This window comes from Scatophagus argus, chromosome 15 (genome assembly GCF_020382885.2).
Source record: "Scatophagus argus isolate fScaArg1 chromosome 15, fScaArg1.pri, whole genome shotgun sequence".
Lineage (NCBI taxonomy): Eukaryota > Metazoa > Chordata > Actinopteri > Scatophagidae > Scatophagus > Scatophagus argus.
Window position 1 is genome coordinate 2,915,288 of NC_058507.1, and position 17,446 is coordinate 2,932,733.

The 17,446-nt window shown below is 45.0% G+C and overlaps 2 protein-coding genes across 3 annotated transcripts in view; both read left to right on the forward strand.

The window, feature by feature from the left end:
• eif2ak3 (eukaryotic translation initiation factor 2-alpha kinase 3) overlaps positions 1-10,855 on the forward strand; it is a 30,382-nt gene extending 19,527 nt beyond the window's left edge. For both annotated transcript variants that reach the window (XM_046412333.1, XM_046412334.1), the window contains 11 exons: positions 131-253; positions 386-615; positions 1,146-1,258; positions 3,076-3,198; positions 3,704-3,853; positions 4,216-4,771; positions 4,860-5,033; positions 5,994-6,167; positions 6,256-6,357; positions 7,081-7,143; positions 7,964-10,855. In XM_046412333.1, coding sequence (XP_046268289.1) covers positions 131-253; positions 386-615; positions 1,146-1,258; positions 3,076-3,198; positions 3,704-3,853; positions 4,216-4,771; positions 4,860-5,033; positions 5,994-6,167; positions 6,256-6,357; positions 7,081-7,143; positions 7,964-8,152 — 1,997 coding nt within the window. In that variant the 3' untranslated portion in view covers positions 8,153-10,855. The remainder of the gene's footprint in view (positions 1-130; positions 254-385; positions 616-1,145; positions 1,259-3,075; positions 3,199-3,703; positions 3,854-4,215; positions 4,772-4,859; positions 5,034-5,993; positions 6,168-6,255; positions 6,358-7,080; positions 7,144-7,963) is intronic.
• An 873-nt stretch (positions 10,856-11,728) lies between these two features.
• atrn (attractin) overlaps positions 11,729-17,446 on the forward strand; it is a 107,990-nt gene continuing 102,272 nt past the window's right edge. Inside the window, exon 1 of the mRNA XM_046412331.1 lies at positions 11,729-12,225. Within this exon, the coding sequence (XP_046268287.1) occupies positions 11,987-12,225 (239 nt within the window). The 5' untranslated portion in view covers positions 11,729-11,986. The remainder of the gene's footprint in view (positions 12,226-17,446) is intronic.

A 17,446-nucleotide genomic window follows, 5' to 3' on the forward strand; every position in this document is an offset into this window, starting at 1 on the left:
GGCTTGTCCCCTGTTTCTCAGAGCTTTGTCTTCCTCGTAATGTACGACTGTCCTGTGATTGTTAGTCTCACCCTATTGATCCCTCGTTCTGTCGAGATCGGAGAACTTATTCATCTTGTCCTTGACACAGATTCCCCATCTCGGACACCAGCCCTTGTCGGCTCCGATGAGTTTGACAAGTGTCTGAATAATGACAAGTTCTCCCATGAAGAATACAGCAATGGAGCTCTGTCCATCCTTCAGTATCCATATGGTGAGAACCCGATAAAGTCTTGTAAACCATGTCGCAGACACCTGGAGTGGACTGCGGAGAACAGTGAACTGGCTGACAAAATTAACAAAACCCAACTCGCTGATATATTTATTTCTTCTTTCCTCTCTGTAGACAACGGCTACTACTTCCCCTACGGCAGTCGTTACAGGGAGAAACGTGACAGTGCCGTAAGCGTGATAAAGGGGAACGGGGCGGGAGGCGAGAATCGCAGGAGAAAGGACCCTGTGCTGTTGCTGCCCTGGTGGAAGGAGATCCTCGGCACCATCGTCTTCTGCATCGCCGCCACCACCTACGTCGTCCGCAAGTTCTTCCACCCCCCTGCCCCTGTGGCCTATGTGAGGGTAAGGCCACAGACACAGCCTGCAGCTGGAGCCCCTCGCTGACAGTGACTGCCAGCCTTTATTATTAGCTCACAATGTTCATGTAGACACTTCATGCAGTAAGTGCAGTAATAAAAGCAGCTTGATTATCATGTGATGATGGAGGAAATTTTCCTCTTATTTAGTCAACATTTGTTTATCACACAGAGTTTTGAAAAATCTGTTAATATGTTAAAACATGGACTGGTGACCTAAATTGCTGTGTGTGAAGGAGAAGCCAAAACACGGAGGAAAATGTGTTGCAAAGTGTTCATTTACATGTGGACAAGGCCTCAAACTAGACACTGACTCTGTATTTTTAAAGCAGATTCTGAGTTCAGTGATTTGTGCATTGATTTGTAAGAAGAAGAAGAAGCACCTCTTGTCACAGAAAAGGCTCAGAACATTTACTGCCCCCTGTGTGTGTGTGTGTTTGTTTGTTTGTTTGTTTTTCTGGCAACATTTCTAATTTCCTCCACGTGTCTTTGCTGTCCTCCTTCTGTCCCTCAAAGCAACGGAAAGAGTCAGAGACACAGTGCCAGACAGACTGCAAGTTCGACCTTGAGGTTGTGGAATCCAAAGAGCCGGTTGCTATGGAGACCCGATCCAGCGAATATGTGTCCAGGTACGACGTTAACGCGCTATGAAGCCGAGGCAAAATGTGCTCCATGTAAATGTTTTTTGTCATGACTCATGAGAACCTCACGTAACACTGCTGCAGAGCTCAGTTTCACTTCATGGCTGACATGCTGAAACTGGAAAACTAAAGTGGTGCAGTTCTGGATTCCCCGCTGAGCTTCTCTGAAAAGAAAGTTTCAAGAAATGTTCACAGTGACTTTATCCTCTCAGCAACCTCGGCAGCTTCGGTGGTAGTCAGCAGGTTTAGGACTAGTTAGAAAAGATATATACTGCTGCGAGTGTTTTCGAGTCTTTTCACCTTCCTGTCTAGTTTGAATAAACTTTTTAGGATTGTGTCGATAACAAGCAGACCCCAAAAGCCCTTGACTGAACGTTTAGAGAAAGGATGAGGACGAATGCGAGGGGTGTCCTTGGCTGAAAGCTCTCGTCCTGTCTCCTGACAGTTTGAGCTGCTTGTCTGTCATTTCGGTTGTTGTTTCTTCTGTTTTGGTGACCTGAAGACAAATATGTACAGTTCTACTCGAATTGTTCTCCGCACACTTGAAAGTCACATGCGAGTCTCGCTCTTTAAAGGTGTAGCTACAGATTCGGCACTGTTACCATGGTGACCACTGGTCTTCCAGCCTGCCTTGATAGGACAAGGCAGAGATGGGAGATACGAGTGCATGATTGGATAACTCAGCTGTTTGTCATCAAATGAAAATGACCTTGGCCCCCGCAGACCCCACCCTGCCCAGAAGCATCTGCCACAAGGTCGGGGTGTCACTTTACATCAGTGTCAGCACATTGTCAGAAGTCTTTTTTTTTTTCTTATTTTGGACATCCCAAATATGATCAGTCGCTGTAATTTATGGGCTGCCGCTGACCTCCTGTAGTCTGATCGATGGTGGTTGCATGTTTAGGTTGGTTGGCAACTGAATAATACAAGCAAAAATCTGAATAAACGGCAGATTTTTTTTTCTTTCTCCTGCTGTCTTCACTTGCACCTTCTCTTCTTTGGACACAACCTAAACTGACAAAACACCACACCCGCCCCGTTTCTTTTAAGCTTCTGCTGCAGTGCATGCCGATTGCTTTTGCAGAAGAAGTTTCCTTAAATAAAAGCGGTGGCTGTTGCAGCAGCTGAGGCATGAGTCAGGATCACAGGGAGGCAGATAGAGATCAGGAAGCGAGGCCTGAATCACACGTGCCCACACATTTCCTAATAAGACAGCCTTTAATCCCCCGGGGAGGCTGAGTGAGGATGCTTCGACTGGGTGTAGAGTCAGTGACTCCCAAACCACAGCACCTGCACATTTTTTACCACGACACCCAGTGTAACATGCACATAGCACATAGATGTTATCGGTTTTTAAAAATGTTGGATTTTAGTGTATGAAGTTAATAATACAAGCCCAGTCTTAGTTACTGAGAAACAGCCAACAGGTGCAGATTTACAGAAAAAATATTTAAGTGAAAGTAAACAGTGAATATGCCAATGTATGAAACATATTTTTTTGATTTTTGGACTCCTAAGCAGAACCTGCCGTAGCGTATTGACAGACTGGAGTTCTTCTCCAACATCAGTTTGACTGATTCTGTTTAGCTGTAGTCTGGTTTTGTGCCAGACTTGACAGGGACTTGGCTGCTAGTCATTCCTTCCTGTAACCACCCGATTGCCGTTTAATAAGCGTCCGCGGTGACCACAGTGAACCGTGTTGTTTCTGAAAGCACTAACACGTTTGTCACTCGTAGCTCCTCTCTGCCACAGTGTGACGTGTGAGTCTTCTTTGCATAATGAAAACCAGAGTGTCTTCTCTCCAGGTACCTGACTGACTTTGAGCCGGTGCAGTGCCTCGGCCGCGGGGGGTTCGGCGTCGTGTTTGAAGCTCGCAACAAAGTGGATGACTGCAACTACGCTATCAAAAGGATCCGTCTGCCCAACAGGTGGCGCCCCTCGCTGGTCACACCAAACACTTCCTTGCTGGAGGCTATTAGCTCTTTCTTCATCTGTTTTCTTTAAAGCTGGTGAACTGAGTTATGTAAGCAGCAAGCTTTTTGTGCAAGCACAGAAAGTAAGGCATAGCTGCCATTTTGGAATGAATATTCTCAACTAAATATGAAAGCTCTGTATTTTCATTTCAGCCCAGTTGTTGACTGGTGCATCATGCAGCGCATAACAAGCAATGTTAATGATTTTCATGCTCAGTGTTTTTGTTGAAGCGCTTATGGAACTCTTGTTAATGTCATCACAGTCAGGGTGATGGAATCCTGATTCCAGGTGTTGGTCCTGGAAAAGTGCATTTAGTCAACAATGAGTCAAGTGTGTGACTAGGAATACAAACGAAAAAGTCTGATAAACAGCCAAGTCTTCCTTGACTTTGTGTCTCAACATCCTGAACATTTGGGACCCGACTGCTGAGCCCTAACGTTCAGTTTTTACATCATTCAGAGAGCTGGCCCGTGAGAAGGTGATGCGAGAGGTGAAGGCCCTGGCCAAGCTGGAGCACCCGGGGATTATCCGCTACTTCAACGCCTGGCAGGAGAGTCCACCTGAGGGCTGGCAGGAGGAGATGGACCAGAGATGGCTGAAAGACACCAGGTGAGCAGTCGTGGCTTATAAGCCTGTTATCCAATCTGTCGACTAGACAGTTAAATGTTACCACACCTGGTAGCCATCACCAGAAATAATTATTATCTCAATTATAGTCGAGAAAAGACAGAGCTGATTTCTCCAAAAGTCACATTAAAGCAATCTACATATCGATGGATAACTAGCACTACAGGGAAGAGGAAGATATGGTTTTTGATTTCAGTGTAAACTGTCCCCAAAAGAATTTTATAAACTATTTTGTTGTCATTTCTAATAATATTGGTAATAGTAAGAATAAGGACCTAGCTGAATTGTTACTTGATTGCAACAGTAAGCCTGTCAGCAACAACACTTTGTTTCCCCTGTGTCAGTACCACCGACTGGCCAATGAGCTTCCTTGACCACATGGAGGCGCTGTCAGTCAAAGTCCCAGTGTCCAGCTCAGTGTCGCCTGTCTCTGGGCCTGAAGTGGATTCGCTGGAGGCCTCTGTCGATGTGCGGGCCCTTCTCTCCAGCAGCGCCAGTGGTGCTGTGGGTTTTGGTGTCGAAGACCTGTCCTTCCACCCTCTGCTGGGCCACGACAGCCTGATGTCTGAGAGGGACAGCCAGGCCGACCCAGACGCCTCAGACACCCCGCACTCTTTCGAGCTCTGTCCTCCACGTGGGCCCAGTGACTGCACCTCCTCTTCATTTGACATCGTGTTCGAGGATTCCGGCTGCGACCGCGATGCTGAAGCAGATACAGACTCGACTTCTGGTGCTGCCAGTCCAGGCACGCTGACAGAGAAGAACAGCTCGTCTTCCTCGCACACCAGACACCGGCAGGAATCGGTCCCCTCTTCCTCTTCCTTCCCCCCACGGCCAACCTCCCTCACCCTGGCTCTACCTACGACTCCTCCAACCCAGCGAGTCCAGCCGTCCCCCAAGGTCAGTCATTGAGTCACTGAGTGAGCTAGAAGTAACTGGTGTTAGTTTCTGGTATCAAATGTGTTGAACCGTGTGCTCCCGTCTCCAGGTGTATCTGTACATCCAGATGCAGCTCTGCCGGAAGGAGAACCTGAAGGACTGGATGGCTCAGCGCTGCCTCTCAGAGCAGAGGGAGCACAACCAGTGTCTGGACATCTTCCTCCAGATCGCAGAGGCCGTCGATTTCCTGCACAGCAAGGGGCTCATGCACAGGGACCTCAAGGTGAACCCACACACACCGCACACCGCAGATAGAGATGTTAACCAGGCTCACTGACACAGCTGCTACTTTTTATTTCCTGCAAGGGAAAATTAATGTTAAAGCTGCAGCCATGAATCTTTCACTGGTGCTGCAATAGAGTAAAGTTCCCATTCCAAACGGAGTGAACTTTAATGCACGATGTGACACGGTGTGACACGTCTGCCACAGCGCACCCGCAGCTGCACAGAGTGCCCATTAGAATCAAGTGAAGCTGCTGCACCAACCGCAGAAGCCATAACCACCCACTGCTCATGTCAGGTTTTTCTTTTCCGTGTGTCGCTAAGTGGCCCTCCAGCAGGTAAAAACCACAGAGAAAACTGCATTAAAAAAGCTCTACAATCTAGTTAAAAAGGATTAAAATAAATACCTCATTGCACCAGAGGCAAAGCGACGAAGCAGAGCAACAGTCACAAGTGTTTCTACATTGCACATATCAGTGTGTGTCCCTGATCCTGTAGTCAAAACACTCTTGTCAACTGATTCACTGCCAGTTAATATGGCCTACCCTTCCACACCCTGCATAGCCACGTGTACTTAATGCTCAACAAAGTGGACGACTTGTGGAAAACCAATCATAGGAGTGGGAGGTCATTTTCCAAAGTATCCTACTTTAAGTCTCATAAAACTTCAGAAAACACAGCCAGCGTGCAGCTACACACCACAAAGACAGGAGGTGTGTTTAGTAGGTAAAAAAGAACAATCTGTCCCTGTTGCATGAGTGCCTTGAACTGAAACTGAAAAGTGATTCCAGCTCCAGGGCAGAGCTGCCAGGTTTTAGTTTGATCACTACGTGTAATGTGATTTCCTGTGTTTGTGTATCAGCCGATGCTGTCAGCAGGTCCACGCATTAGTGCTGCTCCCTGGCTTCATGTGTTTGACGTTTGGTCCACGTCACATAACCTGTCACCGTCTGTCCCACAGCCCTCCAACATCTTCTTCACTATGGACGACGTGGTGAAGGTGGGAGACTTCGGCCTGGTGACGGCCATGGACCAGGAGGAGGATGATGACGAGCCGAGCGCCCTGACGCCCGCCCCGCTCCTGACCCGACACACGGGCCAGGTGGGCACCAAGCTCTACATGAGCCCAGAGCAGGTGAGCTGAAATGTTCAGTTTGTGGTTGCTCTCTGATCTCTAAATGTGGACACATCTCACATCCCGTCCTTTCTTTTTGTCCTCGCAGCTCTCTGGAAACTCGTATTCTCACAAAGTGGACATTTACTCTCTGGGTCTGATCCTGTTTGAGCTGCTGTATCCGTTCAGGACCCAGATGGAGAGAGTGAGAGTGAGTCAGCGAACACATGGGCACATAATCATCACCCAAACTTTATTTTCTCTCTCCTTTTATTGAATTCCCAAACGGATTGTTAGATGGCAGTAAATGTCCTTGTGGTTATTGTAGTCGATTTAGATGATATTTGTCCGTATTTATATTTGCCTGCATAATACACTGTAAAGTGTGAAATACAAATTGGTTTGTGAAGAATTAAATCAAAACATCAGCAAAGACAAAAGATCATGGAAACATAGCAAGAACATGAAAGGGAGGGACTGATTATCCATTAAACTAAAGCAAGATTCTTCAACCATGTTTTCAGGGTTCGTTTATGTTGGAATAAATATTTACCCAATCTGAACTATTACAACTTCAGATTAAAACATTTCAGATGATTTCCAACTGATTACAGAGATAGCTGAAGTGGAGGTGAGAATCCCTGCTGCTGCAGTTTATTTAAGAGGAAGACTTCTAATGAGGCCGTGTCTCTCTTTGTTTGCTCTTTTGTTCAGTTAATTATTCTATTTTGTCTCTTTTGAAAACTCTGTAATACATAACTGTAAACTGTAATACATAGTAATCCTTTGAATGGCCATTGTTGTCACTTTTAATGGTAGCTTTTCCTTTGTCCTTGTGCATGTTATCGACCAGGGCGTCTTTGTCTCGGTGACAAAGGAGCTGATTAGACATTAGCACATGTCCACTGACAGGTGTTTACATCCTCTCTTCCAGACACTGACTGAGGTGAGAGCGCTGCGCTTCCCAGAGATTTTCTCCAAAAACAACGTTCAGGAGGTGAGCGGCCGTCTGCTGCCACCTAGTGGCTGTTAATGCAAACTGCGCCTGAATCCACAGAAAGAAAAAGAAAACTGTTTCAGTTGTTTATCTGGAGAAGGAACAATAGGAAAGTGGGACACAACCAGAGATGTGAGAGTTCATTCTCATGGTGTAATCTGAGATTTAAATTACCTGTCCACTCTAAGATTATCCAAGTGGTGAGTCAAACGTGCTGAACTAATCCAATAAGGATAATGTTGTTAGATTATTTGGCTCCCAAATCAACAGGATATAAACTTAAATAGTCAAACTGAAAAGTAAAGTCAACATAAAAGACAGCAGCATTTATATCTGGAGCAGTGGTTTTAACATGAGTTCTAATTTTGTATCCATAATCCCATCAGGATCAAATGATCCATACGTTGAAACAGTTAAAATGTGTTAAAATTGTGTTTTTGAGTGCTGCTCCGAGCACAGCAGACAGTTTGGTGTGGAGATGGTTACACTATCTGTTTACCTGTTTTCTTTGTAATGAGATTAACATAATCCCACAGCATAATCTGTGGTTCTCTAACACTGGAATATCCTCACTCTGTTGTGCCAGTATCCCACTTCACTAGTTGTATACCGTCCCACAAGATGTCCTGTACAGTGTGTGTGTGTGTGTGTGCGTGTGGCGTTGTGTTTTACATCTTCCTTCTGTGTATGAGTTGTGCTTATAGCATTGAAGTTACAATTTGTTGTCGTTTCACGTTGTCACATGATAACATCAGCAGAAGAATTACTGTAGCTGTTCTGACAGACGTGGCTGTGCTGTATGCTCTCCCTCTGTGTGTAGCTCAACATGGTGCACAGCATGCTGTCCTGGAGCCCCAGCGAACGTCCTGAAGCAGCCGAGATCATAGGGACTCCCCTCTTCCAGAACCTGGAGCTGGAGCTGCCTTGCCGACTGGCCATGAGGCAACGATCCCGCACCTACAGCGCCTCGTCCATGGGCCGGCCCTCGCGCCAGACATCAGCTACCTGAAAATCCTGTGACGCAATATATAACCCCTGTCCCACACTGCCCCCGTGTTTCCAGCTCATCCCCCTGCCGGTCTGCCGCTCGAAAGAAACGCCTCAGCCCCATGCCATCACACACTGCCTCAAACAGGATCACTTAAAACGCCAAGTATGACAAGCGTGCGGGACTTTATCTCGGTGGCTTTAGTGTAGCAAGACAACAAAGTCCTGCACACTTACTCTTCCTGGCAAATACACGTGCTGTTACATATTTGCACACCATTATGCTGCCCACTTTCCCAATTTTAATCACACTTACAAGTGAAAGAAGAGTTTAAAAGCGACAGCGCTTGTGTAACGTTCACGACCGGACTTGGCTCAAGTGCTGCTTGCAAATAATTCTTAGTTTTAAATGGCTCTGAGTACCAGATGGGCTTTTTTCACTGCAGCCACTCAGCTCAGTGTAGATGAAGCTGAACATTTCCTGGCTAAGGAAATGTTTACCTGTTAAACAACAAACTAAATCACCTGGTACTCTGAGATAATTGACAGACTGCTAAGAATTCTTTTCGTTATGATTTGATCCCGGTCCGGTCAAAACGCGCTGCTTGCTTCCTACTTTCAGCCAGTGTTCACTCACCCACACAACTCCTCAGGTATCAAAACCAAGAGGACACTCCAAAGGGGCCTTTGATGCTTGATCATCCTTTCTACTAGTGACTAGTACTGATCACTGGTACAGGCACCGACTGGTGTTCTGACACCCAATATGCCTGATTTGGGAGACCAAAAAAGACCATCTTTTTTTCCTATGTGTTTTTTTTAATGAGAGAAGGTGATGTATTGCATAGAGAAGAGTTTATGAATCTAGTCCATCAGATATGATTTGCCTTTAGAAAGGGGCCTGTGGCCCCGTCTGAATGAATGCCGAGCCTCTGGCTCCTGTCTTTTTTGCATGTACCTGATAGGAAAGTGACGGGTTGAGTGTGAGTTTGTTATCTTAAAGCCAGTACTTGGAAGCAGTTTTGCTGTATGTAAATTTCCTCAATGACTCTGAGGTGCTCAATCATTTTCCAACAGCTCCTCTTTGTGTACATAACTGAAGGAAAAATCTGTTTATATCTTTTTCTTTGATTCAAAAGATACCTTTGATTAATCGTGTACATATTGTAAGGCGCCATTGCTTGTAAATGGCTTTTTTTCTTGAGGAATCTGTAAGATATTGTGATATACTGTTGGAGTGGGCACAAAGAGGAGACGATCTCTGCCATTAATGGATAGCTGAATGTTACAGTGTGACCTCCTCAGACAGGATGATGGTGGTCACCTCTTCTAGCTGTTTGAAATTATTCCCAGTGTTTGTTTTCACACATCTGGGGTACCAAGTGGAAGGGGGTTTTCCCCGCTTTGAGCACCAGAGGAGAACCTGCACGACCAGAGTGCCATTTGACGGTCAGATAAGCGTACTTGTCTGTAACTGCTAAAACTCACCTCACATTGTTGGAATTGTGCTACTGTGCTCGGACCCCATCCTGCTGGTGTTTCTGCAGCAGGACAGACACACATACTGAGGTCTGCAGCTCTCCCCTGACGCAGGAAAAATAGCATTTAGCCAAGATGATGATACTGTTTTCTCCCCTCTGCATTGTCTACTGGGGACCTGGACCTGATGTTGGTCATGTGATCCACATTGTTTTATGTACATAAGAAGTGCTTGGAGAGTCACATGACCTGTTTGTAACTACACACACAAACTGCTAATTGTAATGTGCTTTCAATGATTGTACTTTTCTAAGGATCTTCTCTCTTTTTTTAAAAAATAAGCACCGTTTTTTTGATTATTCTGCAGGGTTTTTACTGGAAGGTCACACTGATGTTCGTTCATCCATCCACTCGGCCCACTGAAGATGAGTCATTCTTGTTGTAAAATGATCGGTTTAAAACAGACTGTTCTCCCACCATGACGAAGGTGGGAACTGGAGAGTTTAGTTCCATAATGACATATGCACAGTTCAGAGAAGGGAAATGTGAAAGCTCATGCTGTATATTCACAAAAAGTTGCTTTATGAACAACAGTGTGTAGGCACAGTTACTTGTCATTTGTTGACTGTGACAAGTAAGGTGCTACGTAAGTCTTTTGTTGACTACCTAACATCTTTTCAGTAGAATTTAAAAAAAAAAAAAAAAATTAGGTGAAAGGATTTGATGTTCCTGAGTTGTTTGTGGATGATCAACAGCAGATAAGAAGGAAAGTTTCGCAATTTAAATCACCTGCGGTAGTAAATAGTGTCTCAGCTTCACACAACTGACACTGAAAATGGCATTATTGACAATAGTGTATTAACAAAGGTTCTAGAGTTTCTTTTCTTTCCACTCAAACCAAGAAAATGTGATTATACAGTAGATTCTTCATGCTTTGTTGGATCTTCCACTCCTACCATCCAGGTAGCTTTTCCTGAGAATAGTTCAAGTGAAAAATCAGACCCCCCCCTCTCAGTCTCTGATGTCTCTTTCGGGACATTTAGTTGCGTGTTCTTGTGCACAAACCCCATTCTCGGTCCATGTTTAATTGTAAATATGTTTATTTGCTTTATTTATGTTTGGATGATGTGATCAATCCTTTTCGGGTTGGTGTTATTATGAATGCGCTTCATGCGATGGAGCGCGTTGGGATATGATGACTTCTTACAAGTCTAAATTTAATAAACTGTTCTATTCCGTTTGTACAGTTTTGTGTCTTTGGTGTGCAGTCTGTGGGTTGATGTTGGGCAGTTGGATCATTCTCATATTTATCAACTGATCATTCATTTGGAAGGCACCACAGTTAAGACTTGAATAAAACAACAGGATTGTTTCTTAAAACACTGGACATATTAATATAATTTACATCCATTTGGTGCCACTTAAAATTACTGTGTGTGCATTCGTAATATATTTATGTCAGCTAGTGGTTTATCTCGGACAAAACATACAGGGCGTGATGCACAGTCCACTGTTTCACAACCAATGAAACTGAAACAAGAAAGAAGCAAAACCAGAGAAGAAAGACAAACCCAGACTTCAAGGCCTCTTTTCTGAATGGGCTTTGTTTTATTTGTAAAGCTTTCAACCACATATCATGGTCTTCATCAGCAGTTACAGTTGTCATAAAACTGACAAAATATCCATAAAGTTGCTCACTTGTCATTTCTGCTGACAAAGACCTTGAGAAAATGCTGTTAAAAGCTCAAGAAAGCTAGTAAGTGGATCTTGAGTTATGATTACTTTGACAAACTAGTAGGTCAAGAATGAAATTTGATGCTTTGCAACTGTTTGTCTAAGCACTAGACAAATAGCCCTTTGAGCATTATGAAAGATAATTGAAATACTAATAAATAATATTTTATCTTTTCTACTATAAAAATGTCTTCAGAGAGTTGGTATACAGCTAATTTACCTTACAATATGGACATAAAACCTTAGTATCCAATTTAAAATTTGCAGAATAACCGATGAAACTATAACATATAATGGAAAAGAAGCTAACAAGCTAGCTTGTGAAGGGGCGGGATTTCAACTCTCTGATTTCAAAATAAAAGTTTAAAGCTTCGCTTTCCTCCGGTTGCGCATTTCCGTTGCCATAACGTCACTTCTGGATGTCAATATGCGGCTTGGTGCGGCGCTGGGAAACTGAGCCACAGGAAAGATGTAAACCAAGCAACAGAGCCAAGACCGACCTAAACGAAGACACTGAACGTTAACCCCAGGGAAACCGTACCTTAGGTCCGATAAACGGAACCACGCCAGCGGTCAGCTCGTTGAGTCGCTTTCCCCCGAATCAGCGGAGCGCCTGCCTCAAGCAGCCATCTTTTGTGAGAGAATGTACGGGGCGACACGGCGGGCCTGCTCGGGCTCTGGCTGGGGCCGGAGCCTGCTGATGCTGAAAACGGCGCTCCTGCTCTCGGCTATCGGGCTGCTCTCCGGGCTGCCCCGCTTCACCGAGGCGAAGGAATGCGACAAACCTTGTATGAACGGGCAGTGCAACACAGCGACTGGCAACTGTGTGTGCTTCCCCGGCTGGGTTGGGGACCAATGCCAGCACTGCGGAGGGCGATTCAGGTACAGTGAGCACACGGACAGAATCAAAGCAGCTTGTTATCACCCAGACAGCTCGTGTATGTAACCTGCGTCTGCCTGGCTTTGCGCCTAATGTTTGCTAATTCAGAGCCCAGATTGATAGAGATGTCTAACAGTGCACACCTGAGGGCTTTAAACACCGGTCTGCTACTACTACTGCTACTACTGCTACTAGTGTTACCTTACGGGCACAGCTCTGCTGGTTCAAATGTAGTACATGTTTGTAAAGATACTGAGCAGTGCAGTCACATCATTTGGATGGTTATTACAGACTCTGTGGGCTTATGGTTGACCAGCATTGAGCCTCAATGCCCTCAATGTTCGTTAGTGTCACCTTATTGTCATCCATTGCCCTAAATCAGTCTACCAAACCGAATGACATCTCCCTGTTTTTGTTTCCACCACATCACCGAACCGTAAGGCGCTTCCTGGCTGTGGTCTGTCAACATCGTTTGGACAAGAAACTGTTTTAGCCATAGCTGGGCTGAAATTAATTTTCTTTATCTGCTTGAACCCACATGCATTTAATTTAAAATAACATAAAACGCGAAAATGCAGCAAATTCTCACATTTGAAACACTTTAGACAGACAACTTATGGTGTTTTGCACAGGAAGAAATACTTAAATGATGAAATGATTGCCAGAAACGTTGCTGTGATTGATTAATCAGCGAATCATTCAAATCTCTTTATGCTCGGATACAACCATCACCAGTTATTTATTTACCTTTGGTGACTTTTATGTTGATTGTTTTTGTGGACACTGAGTTGGCTGTGTCCCTTCTTGTAAGCAGAGATCTCAGCAAGGACCATCAGTGAGAGCACAGTCCAGCACAGGACTTTTTTATTGTTATATCAAGACTGCCAGGTCAGGGTAGCTCTGAACTGAAGGAGCGGATGGTGTTTGACCCACTAGCGACAGGACAACAGACGCTCAGGGTCAAAGTGTGGGGATATTTGCATGCACACATACTGAAAGCACCCAGTGTTTTTGTAGCTGGTTTTAGAGGTTAGTGCTGCTGATCAAAGTCGTGGAAACATGTGAGAGGTGGGAGGAAGGTGACCGCACTCGCCCCCCTGCACACGTCTATGTTAGCTTTCTTTGTACACACTCGCCCTGATTTAAACAAAGAATAGTGAGGCTCCCTCCTCTGTGACAGTAAATGCAGCGTGTAGTTGAAAGACGTATGCTTTCTTTTTTTTGAGTTGTTGGCAAGCTGATCCTGTTCCATCCTTGTGATGAGCTAGCATGTCGGTGCAGCTAAAATGCCTCCATCAGGTTGCGCCCTGGTGTCAGGCCTTGGCTAAATGCTTTTTGTCTGAGGAGATCTGGGGCATTTTTGCTCCTTTTTTAAAATTTGATATTCTTTGTCGTGCTGCCTCAGCTCAGTGCGAGCCTGCCAGGTTGTAAAGCAGAGCTGGTTGGAGGCCTGCACTGTTATGCATCCGCTGAAACCAGTCGTGGCCAAGGGAAGGGAAACTGGAACTGTGTGCACATTAGTACAGCCGAGAGCGCATCTGAACAGGTAAAATGGAGGCTGAGCGTCTAATGTTTCTAAAGGCCGGGGGTGAGTGCTCTCTCAGTAAAATTGCTTGTCTTGGTTGTGGTTGAAAACCAGCAGCCCGTTGCACTCAAGTATTAATTGAAACAGACCGTCACTGTGGGAAATCCTCGCCAGCCATCAGGTGCATCATGGGTAACATCAAGCCAGCGTGAAAGTCCTGGGTTCAGGTGGAGTGTTGTGGATGATTATTTTAATCACTGATTCATGATCAGTTAGTTTGTCTGATTTGTTGTAGAGTAATCCAAATTCAGAAAAGCAGGACTAATGGCTTCGCAGGTTCTTGGAGTCCAAGTTGTCATCCTTCTGTTGCTGATCTGGACTCAAACAGCTACGGTGGAGAACAGCTGTAAATCTTCACATCGGATAAGCACTGCAAATGTTTTCATTTTTATTTTGATAAGTTGTTTTTCCATGGTGAATCGATTGTTAAGGCTGTGCCTCACTGTGGCTCAGATGCTGTGTGTGCTGGACATATTGCTGGATTTATTACTTTACAACTATTTACTTTTTTTGTGACATTTTGCAAGCCTCCACAAGTAATTGATTATTCTAAAGAAATGGACCAGGTCGTTGATAATGAATGTGCTTGTTGTTGCAGTCCTGTTTGCTCAGCCCTGTCCTGCAGCTCCTCAGGCACATGTATGTTGACTAAACTCCAGCTGGTGCACTTGACCACAGTTACTGGCCTGTTCGAGTTCCTGGGCTCTGCTTAAGCACTGACCACGGGGCCAAATGCAGAGGATGAACATCCCTGTGGAGATTATTAGGGTTTAGAACTTTTTCTTTCCCTCTGGCTGCTAAGTTTTGTTCCAAACTGCTTTTAAAAGCAGCAGGTCAGCATTTAATTGTCTAATTCTGTTCTGAAACGATATCGTGTGGAAAAACAGATCCTGTCTTCTCTGCTGGTGCCCTCAGAGAGGTTGTGGTTGCTGCTTGTCTGCCGAGAGGAGTGATAGTTTGACCCTGAACTTCACTAATAACACAGCAGGCCTCCGACTTACATTATGTTTGTTGGCTCAAACTCCACAAACAGCGCACAGCATATCCAGTGCTGTCGAAGCTACATCACCCCCGTCAGGATAGTTATCATTAAATGGAACAGTAAACTTTCTGCTCTGTGATCCCACATTCGGGAATCAAGGCGGCTGTGTTGTTTTGTTAGCGCGGTCAAAGGGGCCGATGGTTTTTCGGGGAGAGCCTGTGGTCTGAGGCCGTGTTTAGCATACAGACAATGCTACCATACAAGGCTGGTTGAATGCTGGTAAAAGCAGCTTTTTGTGGCAGGGCCGTGCCAAGATGGAGTCCCAGGTTGCCATGAGGGCCAAAATCAACATGCCCCCCCATGATTTGTCAATGTTTCAGATACACTATATAGACAAAAGTATTGGGACACCTGAGCATTACACCACATTCTAAATGCATGGCATTAATATGCGCTTAGTTTCCCCCTTTGCAGCTACAACACAACATGTTGGCGTGTTTGTGCCCATTCATGCTGTAGAGCATTTGTGAGGTCACACACTGATGTTGGACCAAAAGGCCTGGCTCACAATCTCCGTTCCAGTTCATCCCAAAGGTGTTGGATGGGGTTGAGGTCAGGGCTCTGTGTGGGCCAGTCAAGTTCTTCCACACCAAACTCATCCAACCATGTCTTTATGGAGCTTTGCTTTGTGCACTGGGGCACAGTCATGCTGGAATAGAAAAGGGCCTTCAACAAACTGTTGGCACAAAGTTGGAAGCATAGCATTGTCCAAAATGTCTTGGTGTGCTGAAGCATTAAGATTTCCCTTCACTGGAAGTCAGGGGCCGAGTCCAAACCCTGAGAAACAACCCCTGTCCCAATACTTTTGTCTTTATCCATTTCTGACATGCTGCAGCTGAGTGTGATTTTCTTTGTGCTGCTCACAGTATTGTAAAATGAGGTTGCTGCAGAATTCTTCAAATGTTACAGTTTTTTTGTTATCTAGTATGTTTTGTGGCTTTTTATGTCCTTTACTGGAGAATTGACAGCGGAGGGATGACAGGAAATGTGGGGAGAGCGAGATACAGAAAACCATGCAGGTCTCTAGCTGGATTTGAACAGGCCACATTGCTTGTTATCGTTGGTGCCTTAAACCCGCAAGCCACATTTATGTAATTTTTCAAGGCTTTGAAAACCACACATGAAGTTCCATTCACTGCCATTGAACTGTGATGTAGGCAGACGTGTCAGAGGTGAATTTCTCAATACTTAAACAAAACTATCTGATATGACTAAAGGTACATCAGAAAACATGTTTCTGCATGTTTTTTTTTTTTTTAATTTGTATAACCTGACAGCAGACGTCCACCCCACAGATCAGTCTAATGCCCGCTTGGTTAAGTCTGAGGAAAATGATCTTGTTGTTGTAGAGTCTGTTATTGAACTGCACAGTCTGCTGGCTTATGCTGCTGTTGATCCTCAGAAAGCCAAAAACAGTCAAATGGAATTTCTGGATTTTAGTGACAAGCTTCTTTTATCTGGTTTATAGTTTAGCCATAACTGTTGCTCATAATGGATGTTGCCATAAGGCTGGAATGTATCTGATGGTATGCTGATTAGATTGCAGCTACAAAAGCCAGCTTTATGCTTGTTGAGTACCAAAGACACGTGACTGTACTTGTTTTTATTAGTTGGAGATGGAGCTTTTGCTGAGATCAATTTGTGTTTTTCAGTGAGATTGGAGTTGAATAAATGCCTTGTCCATGCCGCTTGGAGCCCATGTAAGCCTCCGGCACACGTTCATGTGCACCAACTCTGACTCCTCCCAATTTTTAATGCAGTTAATGTGTGACTTTGTGCCAACTGAGGACCCTGACGTAGCAGGCCGACAGTCAGTAGATGTCTGTGGCCGTAGTTTTTGCGATGTGTCCTGTACCGCTGGCACCAGTCGTTCCTTGTTGGCGGCCTCCAGACAGGGTTTCTAATGCATGTTGTTGTCCCTGTTAATCAACAAATTAAATTGTAAACAGTATCTCCATCATTCTGACACATTAGTCCCGGGCTGAGAGTGAGTTTTGGTGTTTCGCTGTTTTGTAGTGCCTTTGATGTCGTCTCTTGGGTAGTCTGCGTTTTAGTCCACATCCGTCTTCAGGCGCTCCCTGGACCCTGTTTGAAGGCTGACCTCGCTTTAGCAAAGGCGAACAGCCTGCCCACCCTCTGCAGAGACTAATGGTCCCCACTGCTCTACTAATACTGATTTATTCTTTTTGCAGTTTACTGATGCAGAGGCGCTGAAATTTGTCCTATCCTCTTTCATAGCTACGCGGAGTCAGAGATCAGAGAGTTTAGAAAGTTTAAATGGCACCTACTGGATGGATTTGCTTACAACTTAACACAAAGACTGTGGTGGCTGAAAAGCCCACTGAGGTAACTCCCTCAATGATCTGCAGGTCAGTGCAGAGATCCTGTGACAGGTGACAGGTGAGGTGGATCAATGGGCGATATTTGGACTGTAAGTGCTGTAAGTGAGGTGCGAAAGCTCGTGACTTGGAAAGCAGCCACTGTTAGAAAAATGTATCAAATATTTATTACACAGTGTAACTGACTTGCAGCTTCATCAGGATGTTTTGGGTGCCACAGCCTCTGGATTTGTTGCCAACCGTTTTCGGTTTGCAGC